The sequence below is a fragment of the Lithobates pipiens genome, unplaced genomic scaffold (assembly GCF_037356315.1).
Source record: "Lithobates pipiens isolate NorthernLeopardFrog02 unplaced genomic scaffold, aLitPip1_a1.2 Scaffold_19, whole genome shotgun sequence".
Classification (NCBI taxonomy): domain Eukaryota; kingdom Metazoa; phylum Chordata; class Amphibia; order Anura; family Ranidae; genus Lithobates; species Lithobates pipiens.
In genome coordinates, this window is record NW_027507764.1 from 19049529 (window position 1) to 19067456 (window position 17928).

Below are 17928 nucleotides of genomic sequence, written 5' to 3' on the forward strand. Positions count from 1 at the left end.
CAGCCCTGACAATGTTACAACCTTGTTCCAAAATTGATTAAATTCATTATTTCCCTCAAAATTCTACAAACAACATTATACCCCATAATGACAACATGAAAGAAGTTTATTTGAAATCTTTGAAAATGTATTACAAATAAAAAAACAATCCCATGTACATAAGTATTCACAGCCTTTGTTCAATACTTTGGTGAAGCCCCTTTGGCACCAATTACAGCCTCCAGTCTTGTTGAGTATGATGCTACAAGCTTGGCACACCTATTTTTGGGCAGTTTCTCCCATTCTTCTTTGCAGGACCTTTCAAGCTCCATCAGGTTGGATGGGGAGCGTCGGTGCACAGCCATTTTCAGATCTCTCCAGAGATGTGTAATTGGGTTCAAGTCCGGGCTCTGGCTGGGCCACTCAAGGACATTCACAGAGTTGTCTTATAGCCACTCCTTTGTTATCTTGGCTGTGTCCTTAGCGTTGTTGTCCTGTTGGAAGATGAACCTTGGCCCCAGTCTGAGGTTCAGAATGCTTTGGAGCAGGTTTTTATCAAAGATGTCTCTGTACATTGCTGCATTCATTTTTCTCTCGATCCTGACTAGTCTCCCAGTTCCCTTCACTGAAAAACATCCCCACAACATGATAATGCCAACACCATGCTTCACTGTAGGGATGGTATTGGCCAAGTGATGAGCGGTGCCTGGTTTCCTCCAGACATGACACTTGTCATTCAGGCCAAAGTGTTCAATCTTTGTTTCAGAGATTCAGACCAGAGAATTTTGTTTTGAGAGTCCTTCAGGTGCCTTTTGGCAAACTCCAGGGGGGGCTGTCATGTGCCTTTTACTGAGGAGGGGCTTCCGTCTGGCCGCTCTACCATACAGGCCTGATTGGTGATGTGCTGCAGAGATGGTTGTTCTTCTGGAAGGTTCTCCTCTCTCCACTGAGAAATGTTGGAGCTCTGTCAGAGTGACCATCGATTTCTTGGTCATCTCCCTGACTAAGGCCCTTCTCCCCCCGATCGCTCAGTTTGGCCAGGCGACCCGATCTGGGAAGAGTCCCGGTGGTTCCAAACGTCTTCCATTTACAGATGATGGAGGCCACTGGGCTTATTGAGTCCGTCAATGCTGCAGAATTTTTTTCTGTACCCTTCCCCAGATCTGTGCCTCCATACAGTCCTGTCTCGGAGGTCTACAGACAATTCCTTGGACTTCATGGCTCGGTTTGTGCTCTGACATGCACTGTTACCTGTGGGACCTTCTATAGACAGGTGTGTGCCTTTCCAAATCATGTCCAATCAACTGAATTCTGAATTCACCACCGGTGGACCAATCGAATTGTAGAAACATCTCAAGGATGATCAGTGGACACAGGAGGCACCTGAGCTCCATTCTGCGTGTCATGACAAAGGCTGCGAATACTTCTGTACGTGGGATTTGTTTGTTTTTTATTTTTCATAAATTTGCAAAGATTTCAAACAAAGTTTTTCACATTATCATTGTGGGATGTTGTTTGTAGAATTTTGAGGAAAATAATTAATTGAATCCGTTTTGAAATAAGGCTGTAAAATAACACAATGTGGAAAAAGTAAGTCGCTGTGAATACTTTCTGGATGCCCTTTAGATCCATTCAAACTAGGAGGAGCTGGGCCCGTCCAGTTTTCCCGGGGCGCGGGGGGGGGGGGGGGTTTACTTCCATGCCCCCAACTGCCTGTGAGCTCCCCTGTTTCTGTTCCAGCTCCGGTACTAGTCTTTAGAACCCCCATCACTCCAGCAGGGGGTACTCTACAGCCAATCACTCCCACCATAAGGCAGGAATCATGGTGGAGCGCCCCTACTTGATGAGAACAGATACTACACTCCACCCTCTCTTTGTACACTTGATCTTAGATAAAATGCCAATAAAGATAAAGCCCAGCAAATCCGCCGTGTCCACTTCTAATCCATGACTTCCCTTTCACACACCCAGTCCTGTGCCGCCATCTTTCTTTTTTTTGCATCATGGGGAGCTTGCCTGGCTCTCAGCCCCTGATGAGGCGGCACCAAATCTTGTGTATGAGCAGGCAGGGATCCAGCACCATGATGTACAGGTTACATAAAAGCAGATCTTGCTGAATGGAACTGCAGCCTCCGGGGGAAACGTTATGTGGGTATCGCAGGAGGCTGCAGGAGTGGGCTGCCATTTTCACCTACAGGTTGCACCTACATTTTCACCTACAGGTTGCACCTACATTTTCACCTACAGGTTGCACCTACATTTTCACCTACAGGTTTCACCTACAGGTTGCACCTACATTTTCACCTACAGGTTGCACCTACATTTTCACCTACAGGTTGCACCTACATTTTCACCTACAGGTTGCACCTACATTTTCACCTACAGGTTGCACCTACATTTTCACCTACAGGTTGCAACTACATTTTCACCTACAGCTTTCACCTACATTTTCACCTACAGGTTTCACCTACATTTTCACCTACAGGTTGCACCTACATTTTCACCTACAGATTTCACCTACATTTTCACCTACAGGTTTCACCTACATTTTCACCTACAGGTTGCACCTACATTTTCACCTACAGGTTGCACCTACATTTTCACCTACAGGTTGCAACTACATTTTCACCTACAGGTTTCACCTACATTTTCACCTACATTTTCACCTACAGGTTGCACCTACATTTTCACCTACAGATTTCACCTACATTTTCACCTACATTTTCACCTACAGGTTGCACCTACATTTTCACCTACAGGTTGCACCTACATTTTCACCTACAGCTTTCACCTACATTTTCACCTACAGGTTTCACCTACATTTTCACCTACAGGTTGCACCTACATTTTCACCTACAGATTTCACCTACATTTTCACCTACAGGTTTCACCTACATTTTCACCTACAGGTTGCACCTACATTTTCACCTACAGGTTGCACCTACATTTTCACCTACAGCTTTCACCTACATTTTCACCTACAGGTTGCACCTACATTTTCACCTACAGGTTGCACCTACATTTTCACCTACAGGTTGCACCTACATTTTCACCTACAGCTTTCACCTACATTTTCACCTACAGGTTTCACCTACATTTTCACCTACAGGTTGCACCTACATTTTCACCTACAGATTTCACCTACATTTTCACCTACAGGTTGCACCTACATTTTCACCTACAGGTTGCACCTACATTTTCACCTACAGGTTGCACCTACATTTTCACCTACAGGTTGCACCTACATTTTCACCTACAGGTTGCACCTACATTTTCACCTACAGCTTTCACCTACATTTTCACCTACAGGTTTCACCTACAGGTTGCACCTACATTTTCACCTACAGGTTGCACCTACATTTTCACCTACAGGTTGCACCTACATTTTCACCTACAGGTTGCACCTACATTTTCACCTACAGCTTTCACCTACATTTTCACCTACAGGTTTCACCTACATTTTCACCTACAGGTTGCACCTACATTTTCACCTACAGGTTGCACCTACATTTTCACCTACAGGTTGCACCTACATTTTCACCTACAGGTTGCACCTACATTTTCACCTACAGGTTGCACCTACATTTTCACCTACAGCTTTCACCTACATTTTCACCTACAGGTTTCACCTACATTTTCACCTACAGGTTGCACCTACATTTTCACCTACAGATTTCACCTACATTTTCATCTACAGGTTGCACCTACATTTTCACCTACAGGTTTCACCTACATTTTCACCTACAGGTTTCACCTACATTTTCACCTACAGGTTTCACCTACATTTTCACCTACAGGTTTCACCTACATTTTCACCTACAGGTTGCACCTACATTTTCACCTACAGGTTTCACCTACATTTTCACCTACAGGTTGCACCTACATTTTCACCTACAGGTTGCACCTACATTTTCACCTACAGGTTGCACCTACATTTTCACCTACAGGTTGCACCTACATTTTCACCTACAGCTTTCACCTACATTTTCACCTACAGGTTTCACCTACATTTTCACCTACAGGTTGCACCTACATTTTCACCTACAGGTTGCACCTACATTTTCACCTACAGGTTTCACCTACATTTTCACCTACAGATTTCACCTACATTTTCATCTACAGGTTGCACCTACATTTTCACCTACAGGTTTCACCTACATTTTCACCTACAGGTTTCACCTACATTTTCACCTACAGGTTTCACCTACATTTTCACCTACAGGTTTCACCTACATTTTCACCTACAGGTTTCACCTACATTTTCACCTACAGGTTGCACCTACATTTTCACCTACAGGTTTCACCTACATTTTCACCTACAGGTTGCACCTACATTTTCACCTACAGATTTCACCTACATTTTCATCTACAGGTTGCACCTACATTTTCACCTACAGGTTTCACCTACATTTTCACCTGCAGGTTGGTGAGAGCTGAAGAGGCGAGATCCATATATAATAAGAAATGAAAGTACTTTTAACCACTTCCGGACCACCCACCGCCGTTATACGTCGGTACTTTTTAAGAGGAGTATCGTTGTTATGGCAGCAGCTAGCTACCATAACCCCGGTATCCTCTTCTTCAGCGAGCGGTCCGCTTCAAGATAAAAGTGGTCTCTGCGGTGGATTCGCCGCGAGATCACCTTTATCAGCGACAACACCCCCCCCCCTCCATGTTTCGGTGCCCTCCGCTGATTACCGGATCCATCGGCTCTTCAACCTCACTGGGCATGGAAACAAGTGAGGGGAAGATGGCCCCCACCCGTCTCCATAACAATGCAGGGCGGAAGCGACGTCAAAATGTCATTTCCACCCATAGCTCTTAAAGGGCCTTTTTTTTATATATATATTGTATTTTAGTGTAAATATGAGATGTGAGGTCTTTTTGACCCCCCCAGATCTCTTATTTAAGAGGACCTGTCATGCTTTTTTTTTTATTACAGGAGATGTTTACATTCCTTGTAATAGGAATAAAAGTGACACCATTTTTAATTTTTTTTTTTTTTAAAGAACAGTGTAAAAATAAAAGGTAAAATAAATAAGAAAAAAATTTAAAAAATGTGATAAACGCGCCCCGTCCCGCTGAGCTCGCGTGCAGAAGCGAATGCATACGTGAGTAGCGGTGTTCAAACCACACATGAGAGGTATCGATGCGATCGGTAGAGCGAGAGCAATAATTCTAGCCCTAGACCTCCGCTGTAACTTAAAACATGCAACCTGTAGAATTTTTTTAATTTAGCCTATGGAGATTTTTAAGGGTAAAAGTTTGTCGCCATTCCACAAGCGGGCGCAATTTTGAAGCGTGACATGTCGGGTATCCATTTACTCGGCGTAACATTATCTTTGACAATATAAAAAAAAAATTGGGCTACCTTTACTGTTTTCTTATTTTTTAATTAAAAAAGTGTATTTTTTCCAAAAAAAAGTGTGCTGGTAAGACCGCTGCGCAAATACGGTGTGACGGAAAGTATTGCAACAACCGCCATTTTATTCTCTAGGGTGTTAGAAAAAAATGTATAATGTTTGTGGGTTCTAAGTAATTTTCTAGGAAAAAAAAAACTGTTTTTAACTTGTAAACAACAAATCTCAAAAAGAAGCTCGGTCCTTAAGTGGTTAAAAGTCAGCAGCTAGAAAAAAGTGTAGCTGCTGACTTTTAATAAACAGACACTCTCCTGTCCCACGGTCCAGCGATGCGGCCGCCCGAAGCCTCCGTTCTCTCACCTGCCTCTAAGGGGCGCCGGCATTGCAAGTGTGGGCACTCAGCTGTGACAGGTTGTGGCTTCACAGCCGGGTGCGCACTGTGCATGCACGACTGGCGCTGCGTGTCCTGAATGGCTGAGCAATCTTCTGGGACCTGTAATGTATCCCAGAAGATTGCAGAGGGGGAGAGGAGGAGTCAACTAGGGGGAGAGGAGGAGTCAACTAGGGGGAGAGGAGGAGTCAACTAGGGGGAGAGGAGGAGTCGACTAGGGGGAAAGGAGGAGTCGACTAGGGGGAGAGGAGGAGTCGACTAGGGGGAGAGGAGGAGTCGACTAGGGGGAGAGGAGGAGTCGACTAGGGGGAGAGGAGGAGTCGACTAGGGGGAGAGGAGGAGTCGACTAGGGGGAGAAGAGGAGTCAACAAGGCGGCGAGGCAACGAGAGCAGGAAGTGGGTGATGGGTACCTGTCAAAACTAGGTACCCGCTCCCTTCCCCCCCAAAAAATGAAATGCCAAATGTGGCATGTAAAGGGGCGAGGAGGGCTTAAAGGTGAAAAACCTTCTGTGCTGCAGCCGCCCACCAGAGCTCCCCTTTTTTCTTACGCATGAACCCGATCGTTCCAGCAATGAGCACGAGCCCAGCAGCTCCAGCCACTGTCTTGGGTCCTCATTGGCTCTCGCTGCTGTCAATCAAATCCAGAGAGGGGGGGAAGGGGGCAGGGCTGCATCCTGCTGTCTGTGTCAATAGACGCAGCAACAGCAGGACTCAGGAGCGCAGCCACACGGGTGCCCCCATGCAAAGCGGTTCTCCATGGAGGCACCTAATAAAGAGGAGTAGCCAGGAGTGCCGCAGGGGGACCCCAAAAAGGGGGGATCGGGGCCGATCTGTGCAAAACCCTTACACAGAGCAGGTTAGGGCCGGTTCACACTGCAGGCGAGGCGAGGCGACTCCGACTTGCCTCGCCGCGACCTGCCGCGGCCTCAGCGGCGACTAGCAAATGACTTCTGTATAGAAGTCAATGCAAGTCGCCCCGAGGTCGCCCAAAAGTAGTACAGGAACCTTTTTTCTGAGTCGGAGCGACTCGAGTCGCTCCTCTCAGAACGGTTCCATTGTACAGAACGGGGGCGACTTGCGAGAGCGAGGCGAGTCGTGTCGCCTCGCATCGCCCGCTGTGTGAACCGGCTCTAAGTATAACATGTTTGTTATTTAAAAAAACAAAACAAAAAAAAACGAACCTTTACAATCACTTTAATATTGGAGGGGGAAGGAAGTAAATGGGACACTATTAGTTATGGGTGGATAGTGCCCTATACTGTGGTGCATTATTCATCTTGTACACCAGATGGCGACAAGTGACCGTTCTATATTTCTCTCTTTTCAGATTCCTGGCTGCTGGATACGATAGTGAGATCGGGGCCCGTTGCAGGAGAACAGGCAGAGGCCGTCATCCAGGATCAGGAAGTCTCGGAGTCAGAAGCCCAGGAGCTCCGAAAGGTAAAAATTGCTGTAAAAGGCAGACCTGCACCAGTATTCCAAACATCATTTCTCATCAAGTCTCATTCATGTCTCTTGGGAAGCAGTGGCTGCACGGCTCGCCATGAACACAGATGGTTTGTGCAGCCGCTGGTCCCAATATGACCGCTGTGTGCGTGTGTGTGTGTGTGTGTGTGTGTGTGTGTGTGTGGGTGTGTCCGAACACAGGCGGTGTGGTGGACCTGCAAAGCTGTCAAATTGGGAGTAGCCGTATCCGTGCAACCACTGCATTCCAATAGATATGAATGAGACTGCCTGCAAGCGGAACACCCGTGTGTCACATGTGGGCAGAGACGGCCATTCACAGGGGTGTACAGAGGTATGCCAATGTGAATGAGGCCTTAAGTAAACATTTTATTGTTGCTGAACCCAGCTAAGCAAAGGAAAAAGGGGGGGGGGGTGTTTTGCTCTTGTTAAAACCCAACTTCAGGGCAAAAGAAAAAAATTACAATTTCCGATGTCATGGGACTGTGCTTACACTGCACGAGTCAACTGCTCATTTTGTCCAGGAGAGAGTAGAAAACCTATACTCACCCGATCCTCCACTCCACCGGCAAACGGCACTCCCCCACCATCCAGCGGTGGACTGTTCCTGATGTCCTCACATCCAGAGCAGGCTTGAGGTCATCAGAAACAGTCCACCGCACTAGACCGCAGGGGGGGGGGGGGCTATGGGTGTGAAGATGTCAGGGACAGTCCACCGCACTAGAACGCAGAGGGGGGGCTATGGGCGTGATGATTTCAGGGACAGTCCTCTGCACTAGACCACAGGGGGGCTATGGGTGTGATAATGTGAGGGACAGTCCCACACTAGACCGCATGTGATGGTGTCAGGGACAGTCCACCGCACAAGACCGTGGGCGGGGGGGGGACTATGGATGTGATGATGTCAGGGACAGACCACTGCACAAGACCACTAGACCGCAGGGGGGGCTATGGGTGTGACGATGTCAGGGACAGTCCTCTGCACTAGACCGCAGGGGAGGCTATGGGCGTGATGATGTCAGGGACAGTCCACCACACTAGAACGTAGGCTGTGGGTGTGATCATGTCAGGGACAGTCCACGCACTAGACCGTGGGCGGGGGGGGGGCTATGGATGTGATGATGTCAGGGACAGACCACTGCACAAGACCACTAGACCGCGCGGGGGGGGGGCTATGGGTGTGATGATGTCAGGAACAGTCAACTGCACTAGACCACATGTGATGGTGTCAGGGACAGTCCACCATACAAAACCGCTAGAAGGCTGATGGGCTATGGGTGTGATGATGTCAGGGACAGTCCACCACACTAGACCGCAGGGGGGGCTATGAGTGTGATGATGTCAGGGACAGTCCACTGCACAAGACCACTAGACAGCGGGGGGCTATGGGCGTGATAATGTCAGGAACAGTTCACCGCATAAGACCAGGTAGGGGGAGGTCAGGAGCCACAGGGGCCAGTCTTGTACAGGGAGGTTTGAGGATTAGGTAAGTATATCTTCGCTTTCCTCTCCAGTAGCATACAGCACTCCCCCACGATCCAACAGTGGACTGTTCCTGATGTCCTTACATCCAGAGCAGGCTTGATGTCATCGGGAACAGTCCACCGCACAAGACCGCAGGGGGGGGGGGGGGGTGGTGGGGATTGGCTTCGTTCTAAGGTAAGTTTCACATAATGCACTATTATGTGATGCATTTTAGCACATTATAACTTTGCCTTGCAGGTTAACCCCTTCATGCCGACCGTACGCAAATTTGAGTTCATTGCTTGAAGGAATTACACCGGGGTGATCTGTAGCTGCGGGCATCACCCTAGTACGGTTTTCTTTTTTTAGAGCGGGTGGGCGGCTTTTTAGTGATGACAACCGGTGCGGCTAAAATCTGTCCGGCTGTTATCCTGAAGGAGAGGGAGGAGACGTCCCGCCACCTTCCGCCGCTCTTCCCAGGCCCTCCCGTCCCACCGGGAGACCCGAGCCACCATTTGGCACGTCCAGCGCCTAGGCTGAGACCCGAACAAAGCCAGATTCGGCTCTGATTGGATCTCCGATGTTAAATACCGGAAGCAACGTCATTTCTGGTTTACTCGGCTGCCCATGGCACCGATTAAAAAAAAAAAAGACACTGTTCAGAATTGCTGATTGGGGGAGGAGGGGGGGGGGGCGATCCCCCCCCATAAAGAATACCTGTCACTGCCTATTACTGTCACAAGGGATGTTTACATTCCTTGTGACAGTAATAAAAGTGATCAGAACTTTTATTTATTTTTTTATTTTATTTTAACCCTAAGGGACAATGTAAAATAAAGAAATAAATAAATGTTGAAACAAAGAAAACGCATACGTAAGTCACTGCCCATCAGTGAAGGAGAAAACTTGCTTATTTACAAAGTTTTGTAACTGAAACAAAAAAAAAACGTTTTTTTCAAAATCTTCAGTCTTTTTTATTTTATTTGTTTAGCAGAAAACAAAAATCCCAGAGGCGATCAAATACCACCAAAAGAAAGCTCTATTTGTGGGAACAAAATGATAAAAAATTTAGTTTGGGTACAGTGTGGCACGACCGCGCAATTGTCATTCAAAGTACGACAGCGCTGAAAGCTCAAAATTTGTTTGGGCAGTAAGGTGTTATAAGTGCCCCCCGGTATTGAAGTGGTTAAAAAAAAAAACCCCTGCCGCTGTAATTCAGGCGCTTGGCGCTCGAAAAGGGGGCGGGCGCCTTAATAGGGAGTGGCAGCGGCGGCCATAGCAAATCTATCTATTGGTGCTAGAGGGGTGGCTGGAGATAGGGGGCGGCGCCCGTGGGCCCCTTATGGACGCACCACCACTGCTCCTCCCCACCAGATTTAACCCCTTGACTGCCAAACTAGTGTGCCGCAAACATGTGGGTTGGACGGGGTTGCAGGGCGCTGGCTGAGTGGCTCCATTCACATGAATTGGGTAGTGTTTGGCAGGTGAGCATATATCCTGCTGCAGGCGTGAAGCAAAGCTCCATTGGCTTGTGTACACTCCTGGCCTCTGCAGCAAAAAGGGGGTAGCGGCTGGTGGGTGGCAAAAGTACAGCTGAACTGGGGTATCCCCCCACCCCCATATTGTAAAGAACTGCGCTAAATAAATTCTGCATATTAATAATAATAATAATTCAAGTTAGTCGTGCAAAAAGAATCTGAGGATGTCGGGAAGGGGGCACATCCAATGGAGGAGGGGAGATAAATGGTTCGGCCTGTGCAGTGTGTTTCCCCGGCTCTATCAGGAATGACATTAATAATGTAGAAGCATTTTCTGGTTTCATGGCTTTCCCCTCCGCTGCTGGTAAAGACTCGGGATTCCAAAAAGCGCCGCATTTGTGGGTGTATCCGGGAAAGAGTGTAACCACATTGGTTATTAAGCGGTTGGCAGTGCTGACAGTTTGTGTATTTGTGGGCGGGGGGCACTTTCCTCTCAGCAAGAAAGCTTGGCGCAGATCCGTAACGTCTCTCGGAGCCGCACGTATCTGTCATTCAGCGGCTCGGTTACCCGGAAGATGCCGCAGGGCCTCGCTAAAAAGGGAATCGCAGCCTCAGGATAAGATCATCAGAACTCGCTTCATCCAACGGGAACGCGCTTCGTGGTGTTAAAGCTTAACTCCGGGCACAGGAACTTTTATTTTACAACGGATTGGTCAATTGCAACAAAGTATATAAATTAACTTTGAACCCAGCTATTGAATTGTAAAAAAAAAAAAAAATAGCAGTGACATCATCACTGTGCTGTGCAGAGGGAAGAGCTGTGGGAGGGGCCCATCAGGCTCCACCCACTACAGGCAATCATAGGAGGGGGTGAAAACAAGACCGATCACCCTTCACAGGGAGAGAGAGCAGAGCTGTAAGAGAGGTCATGTAGGCTCCACCTACTACTACAGGAGGGGCGGAGACAAGACCGATCACCCTGCACAAGGTGAGAGAGCAGAGTTGTAAGAAATGCCATGTAGGCACCACCCACTTCTACAGGTGGGGGTGGAGACAAGACCAGCCACCTGCAGAAACTACACTACAGGCTGCCTGCAGAAAACTACAGGAAGGGGCGGAGACGAGACCAGTCACCTGCACAAGGAGAGAGAGCAGAGTTGTATGAGATACCAAGTAGGCTCCACCCACTACAAAAGAAGGGGGCGGAGACAAGACCAGCCATCTGCAGAAACTACACTATGGGCTGCATGCAGAAAAGTACAGGAGGGGGCGGAGACAAGACCAGCCACCTGCACAAGGAGAGAAAGAAAAATTGTAGGAGAGTACAAGTAGGTTCCACCCACTACAACAGGAGGGGGCGGAGACAAGACCAACCACCTGCAGAAACTACACTATGGGCTGCATGCAGAAAACTACAGGAGGGGGCGGAGACGAGACCAGTCACCCTGCACAAGGAGAGAGAGAGCAGAGTTGTAAGAGAGACCAAATAGGCTCCACCCACTACAACTGGAGGGGCGGAGACAAGACCAACCACCTGCAGAAACTACACTATGGGCTGCATGCAGAAAACTACAGGAGGGGGCGGAGACGAGACCAGTCACCCTGCACAAGGAGAGAGAGAGCAGAGTTGTAAGAGAGACCAAATAGGCTCCACCCACTACAACAGGAGGGGCGGAGACAAGACCAACCACCTGCAGAAACTACACTATGGGCTGCATGCAGAAAACTACAGGAGGGGGCGGAGACAAGACCAGTCACCCTGCACAAGGAGAGAGAGAGCAGAGTTGTAAGAGAGACCAAATAGGCTCCACCCACTACAACAGGAGGGGGCGGAGACAAGACCAACCACCTGCAGAAACTACACTATGGGCTGCATGCAGAAAACTACAGGAGGGGGCGGAGACAAGACCAGTCACCCTGCACAAGGAGAGAGAGAGCAGAGTTGTAAGAGAGACCAAATAGGCTCCACCCACTACAACAGGAGGGGGCGGAGACGAGACCAACTATCTGCAGAAACTACACTACAGGCTGCATGCAGAAAACTATAGGAAGGGGTGGAGACAAGACCAGCCACCTGCACAAGGAGAGAGAGCAGAGTTGTAGGAGATACCAATTAGGCTCCACCCACTAAAAAAGGAGGGGGCGGAGACAAGACCAGCCATCTGCAGAAACTACACTATGGGCTGCATGCAGAAAATTATAGGAAAGGGCGGAGACAAGACCAGTCACCTGCACAAGGAGAGAGAGCAGAGTTGTAGGAGATACCAAGTAGGCTCCACCCACTACAAAAGGTGGGGGTGGAGACAAGACCAGCCATCTGCAGAAACTACACTACGGGCTGCATGCAGAAAACTACAGGAAGGGGTGGAGACAAGACCAGTCACCCTGCACAAGGTGAGAGAGCAAAATTGTAGGAGAGTCCAAGTAGGCTCCACCCACTACAGCAGGAAGGGCGGAGACAAGACCAGTCACCTGCACAAGGAGAGAGAGCAGAGTTGTAGGAGATACCAAGTAGGCTCCATCCACTACAACAGGAGGGGGCGGAGACAAGACCAGCCATCTGCAGAAACTACACTACGTGCTGCATGCAGAAAACTACAGGAAGGGGCGGAGACCAGACCAGCCACCTGCACAAGGAGAGAAAGCAGAGTTGTATGAGAGTGCAAGTAGGCTCCACCCACTACAACAGGAGGGGCGGAGACGAGACCAGCCACCTGCATAAACAACACTATAGGCTGCATGCAAAAAACTACAGGAAGGGGCAGAGACGAGACCAGTCACCCTGCACAAGGAGAGAGAGCAAAAGTGTAGGAGAGTCCAAGTAGGCTCCACCCACTACAACAGGAGGGGGTGGAGACAAGACCAGCCATCTGCAGAAACTACACTACAGGATACATTCAGAAAACTACAGGAGGGGCGGAGAAAAGACCGATCATCTTGCACAAGGAGAGAGAGAGCAGAGTTGTAGGAGAGTCGAATTAGGCTCCGCCCACTACACCAGGAGGGGCGGAGACGAGACTAGCCACCTGCACAAGGTGAGAGAGCAGAGTTGTAAGAGGTGCCAAGTAGGCTCCACCCACTACTACAAAGGGGGTGGAGACTAGATCAGAGACCTGCAGAAACTACACTACGGGCTGCAGAGTTGTAAGAGATGCTAAGTAGACTCCACCCACTACTACAAGGGGGGCGGAAACTAGATCAGAAACCTGCAGAAACTACACTAAGAGCTGCATGCAGAAAACTACAGGAGGGGCGGAGACGAGACCAGTCACCTGCACAAGGAGAGAGATCAGCAGTGATTGGTCTTTATTACAGGAAGTCTCACACTGGATTACTGCCCAGATCTGGGAGAAATACACAAAGCTCACCGAGATTCACAAAGAATGCACATGATGAATGGATTCAGACAATGTTTGTTGATCTTGGAACTCATCATTAACCACTTGACCTCAGGAAGGTTTTACCCCCCCCCCCCCCACTTCATGACCAGGCCATTTGCTGCTATACGGCACTGCGTTACTTTAACTGATAATATGCAGTCATGCAACATTGTACCCAAATGAAAGTCTCATCATTTTTTTCACACAAATAGAGCTTCCTATTGGTGGTATTTGATCACCGCTGTGTTTTTTGTTGTTTTGTTTTTTATATATACATTTTGAAAAAAAAAATTTTTGTTTCTGCTAGAAAACATATTCAATAAAAAAATTCTAATTATTTTTTCAAAATTTTGGCCCAAATGTATTCTGCTACATGTCTATGATAAAAAAAAAAAAATCCCAATAAGTGTATATTTATATGTTTCCGTGAAAGTTTTCGCTTCTACAAACTATGGGATACATACTGAATTTTTTATTTTTATTTTATACTAGTAATGGCAGAAATCAGCGACTTATGATGGGACCGCGATAGTGCGGCGGGGCAATCTGACACTTACTGCCACTGACATCACCAGTGACACTAATACAGTGATCAGTGCTAATACTATACATCAGAGATCTGCAATTAGCGGACCTCCAGCTGTTGCAAAACTACAAGTCCCATCATGCCTCTGGGTGTCTTGCTTGTGGCTGACACAGTCTTGCTAGGCCTCATGGGACTTGTAGTTCTGCTACAGCTGGAGGTCCGCTAATTGCATATCCCTGCTATATACAGTGCCTTGCGAAAGTATTCGCCCCCCTTGAACTTTTCAACCTTTTGCCACATTTCAGGCTTCAAACATAAAGATATAAAATTTTCATTTATTGTGAAGAATCACCAACAAGTGGGACACAATTGTGAAGTGGAAGGAAATCTATTGGATTTTTGAAACTTTTTTAACAAATAAAAAAATGAAAAGTGGGGCGTACAAAGTTATTCGCCCCCTTGCGTTAATACTTTGTAGAGCCACCTTTTGCTGCGATTACAGCTGCAAGTCGCTTGGGTATGTCTCTATCAGTTTTGCACATCGAGAGACTGAAATTCTTGCCCATTCTTCCTTCAAACAGCTGGAGCTCAGTGAGGTTGGATGGAGAGCGTTTGTGAACAGCAGTTTCAGCTCTTTCCACAGATTCTCGATTGGATTCAGATCTGGACTTTGACTTGGCCATTCTAACACCTGGATACGTTTATTTGTGAACCATTCCCTTTGTAGATTTTGCTGTATGTTTGGGATCATTGTCTTGTTGGAAGATAAATCTCCGTCCCAGTTTCAGGTCTTTTGCAGACTCCAACAGGTTTTCATCCAGAATGGTCCTGTATTTGGCTGCATCCATCTTCCCCTCAATTTTAACCATCTTCCCTGTCCCTGCTGAAGAAAAGCAGGCCCAAACCATGATGCTGCCACCACCATGTTTGACAGTGGGGATGGTGTGTTGAGGGTGATGAGCTGTGTTGCTTTTACTCCAAACATATTGTTTTGCATTGTGGGCAAAAGTTTGATTTTGGTTTCATCTGACCAGAGCACCTTCTTCCACATGTTTGGGTGTGTCTCCCAGGTGGCTTGTGGCAAACTTTAGACGAGACTTTTTATGGATATCTTTGAGAAATGGCTTTCTTCTTGCCACTCTTCCATAAAGGGCAGATTTGTGCAGTGTACGACTGATTGTTGTCCTATGGACAGACTCTCCCACCTCAGCTGTAGTTCTCTGCAGTTCATCCAGAGTGATCATGGGCCTCTTGGCTGCATCTCTGATCAGTCTTCTCCTTGTCTGAGCTGAAAGTTTAGAGGGACGGCCAGGTCTTGGTAGATTTGCAGTGGTCTGATACTCCTTCCATTTCAAAATGATCGCTTGCACACTGCTCCTTGGCATGTTTAAAGCTTGGGAAATCTTTTTGTATCCAAATCCAGCTTTAAACTTCTCCACAACAGTATTACGGACCTGCCTGGTGCGTTCCTTGGTCTTCATGATGCTCTCTGCGCTTTCAACAGAACCCTGAGACTATCACAGAGCATTTATACAGAGACTTGATTACACACAGGTGGATTCTATTTATCACCATCAGTCATTTAGGACAACATTGGATCATTCAGAGATCCTCGCTGAACTTCTGGAGGTGAGTTTGCTGCACTGAAAGTAAAGGGGCCGAATAATTTTGCACGCACCACTTTTCAGTTTTTTATTTGCTAAAAAAGTTTAAAATATCCAATAGATTTTGTTCCACTTCACAATTGTGTCCCACTTGTTGGTGATTCTTCACAAAAAATTAAAATTTTATATCTTAATGTTTGAAGCCTGAAATGTGGCAAAAGGTTGAAAAGTTCAAGGGGACCGAATACTTTCGCAAGGCACTGTACACTGTCACTGTACTAATGACACTGGCAGGGAAAGGGTTAACATCAGGGGTGATCAGTGGGTTAAGTTTGTGCCGAACAAAGTGTAATGTGTTCTGCTTTTTACTAGCGATCTCTGTTTCTCATCCCTGCTCTGCAGATCGCTCCCTCTGTACGGGGGCTCTGTGTTGTTTACCAGCACAGAGCTCTGGGCTGTGATTGGACACAGCTGATCAGCAGGTCCCGGATCACCAACATTACCAGTAGAGAGTCTATAGCTGCGTAAATTCTACTATATATCCCATCGTTTGTAGAAGGCATAACTTTCACACAAACCCATTAAAGAGGAGCGTCAGTCTGCTCACATCTGTAATAAAAACATCTTTTGCCATTCTGAAGCTTCCCTCCAACCACCTCTGCATATTTTATATATACTGAGATTCTGTACTTGGCAAATATGCTGCAGAAATCTCCCTCCGCTGAGTCTGGCTGCAGCCATTTTAACTGTGGGCAGCTGAAGCTGCTGTGCGTTCACTTCCTGGATTTACATAGAGGCACGCTCCAGCTCTGCAGCTCTCATTGGCCCTCTTATGACTCTCCCCCCCCCCCCCCCCCTCCCTTCCTGGCAAAGAGAGAGCTGTACATGATGTCATAATGCTAATGCCCAGACAACAGGAAGTGGGCTGTATATGGCAGAAAAACAAATGTTTTACTATCCAAAGATAAAACAACAACAACAAGGGGAAGATTTAATAGATGGAAAGATGAAAAATGACTGAAGTTCAGCATTAATGTACACTTATTGGATTTTTTTTTTTTTTTTTTTTTTTTTTACAATAGACGAGAATACATTTTGGTCTGAACTTGTGAAGAAATTTTATTTTTTTCGGAAATATATAGTAGAAAATATTTTGATCACCGCCATTACTAGTTTATAAATAGTTTGTAGACACGTCCCAACGTACTTATTGGGATTTCTTTTACCAAAAATATGCAGCAGAATACTTTTTTTTTTATCCAATAACATAAACCTTCCGTGCTATTAATGTGCAACCCCCCCCCCCCCCACCATCTACAAATAAATCCCAAATGATGAAATATTTATTTATTATTTTTTTGTTCTTTACACGTGAGGTGAGTGGTGAGCGCTGCACTGTTTTTTATGAAGAAATACATCTTGGCCTAATTTTTTTTTTATTGGATATGCTTTATAGCGGAAAGTAGAAAATATTCTGATGTCCATTACGATTTTTTTTTTTTTTTTATAAATAAAACAATTCCAGTATATATACCGTAGTACTATAACGTCCCAACACACTTATTGGGATTTCTTTTGCCAAAAAATATGCAGCAGAATACTTTTTGAATCCAATAACATAAACCTCCGTGCTATTAATGAGCAAACACCCCCCCCCCCCCCCCCCCACCATCTAACTACAAATAAATCCCAAATGATTTCATTAGGTAGGTGTAAATAAATAAAAAATATGTACAAAATAAATAATTTTTTTTTTTCATTCTTCTGGGTATACACCCTATAGTATAAAAAAGATGGCCGCTAACACCACATGCATTCAACCACCTGTGAAAAAAAGAAAAGCAACATATATTTCAGTTAAAAAAACAATAAAAATAAAATAAAACAGTGCATCGCTCACCTCTCACGTGTACAGAAACAAAAAAAATACACACACACACACACACATATATATATATATATATATATATATATATATATATATATATATATATATATATATATATATATATATATATTGTGTGTTATATGCTGTGTGTCATTTATTTGATGGCCATGCGTATATTGTTTTAAGCACTATACTCAGAAATACTATATATATATATATATATATATATATATTATATATATATATATATATATATATATATATAATTTAACTTTATTTTATTTATTTTTCTTTACACATGAGGCGAGTGGTGAGCGCTGCACTGTTTTTTATGAAGAATACATCTTGGCCTAATTTTTTTTTTATTGGATATTGCTTTATAGCGGAAAGTAG

At 46.1% G+C, this 17928-nt stretch overlaps 1 protein-coding gene across 3 annotated transcripts in view; it reads left to right on the forward strand.

The window, feature by feature from the left end:
- SNAP47 (synaptosome associated protein 47) overlaps nt 1-17928 on the forward strand; it is a 91178-nt gene that overhangs the window by 45180 nt on the left and 28070 nt on the right. For all 3 annotated transcript variants that reach the window (XM_077490548.1, XM_077490550.1, XM_077490549.1), the window contains exon 4: nt 7059-7171. In XM_077490548.1, the coding sequence (XP_077346674.1) occupies nt 7059-7171 (113 nt within the window). The remainder of the gene's footprint in view (nt 1-7058; nt 7172-17928) is intronic.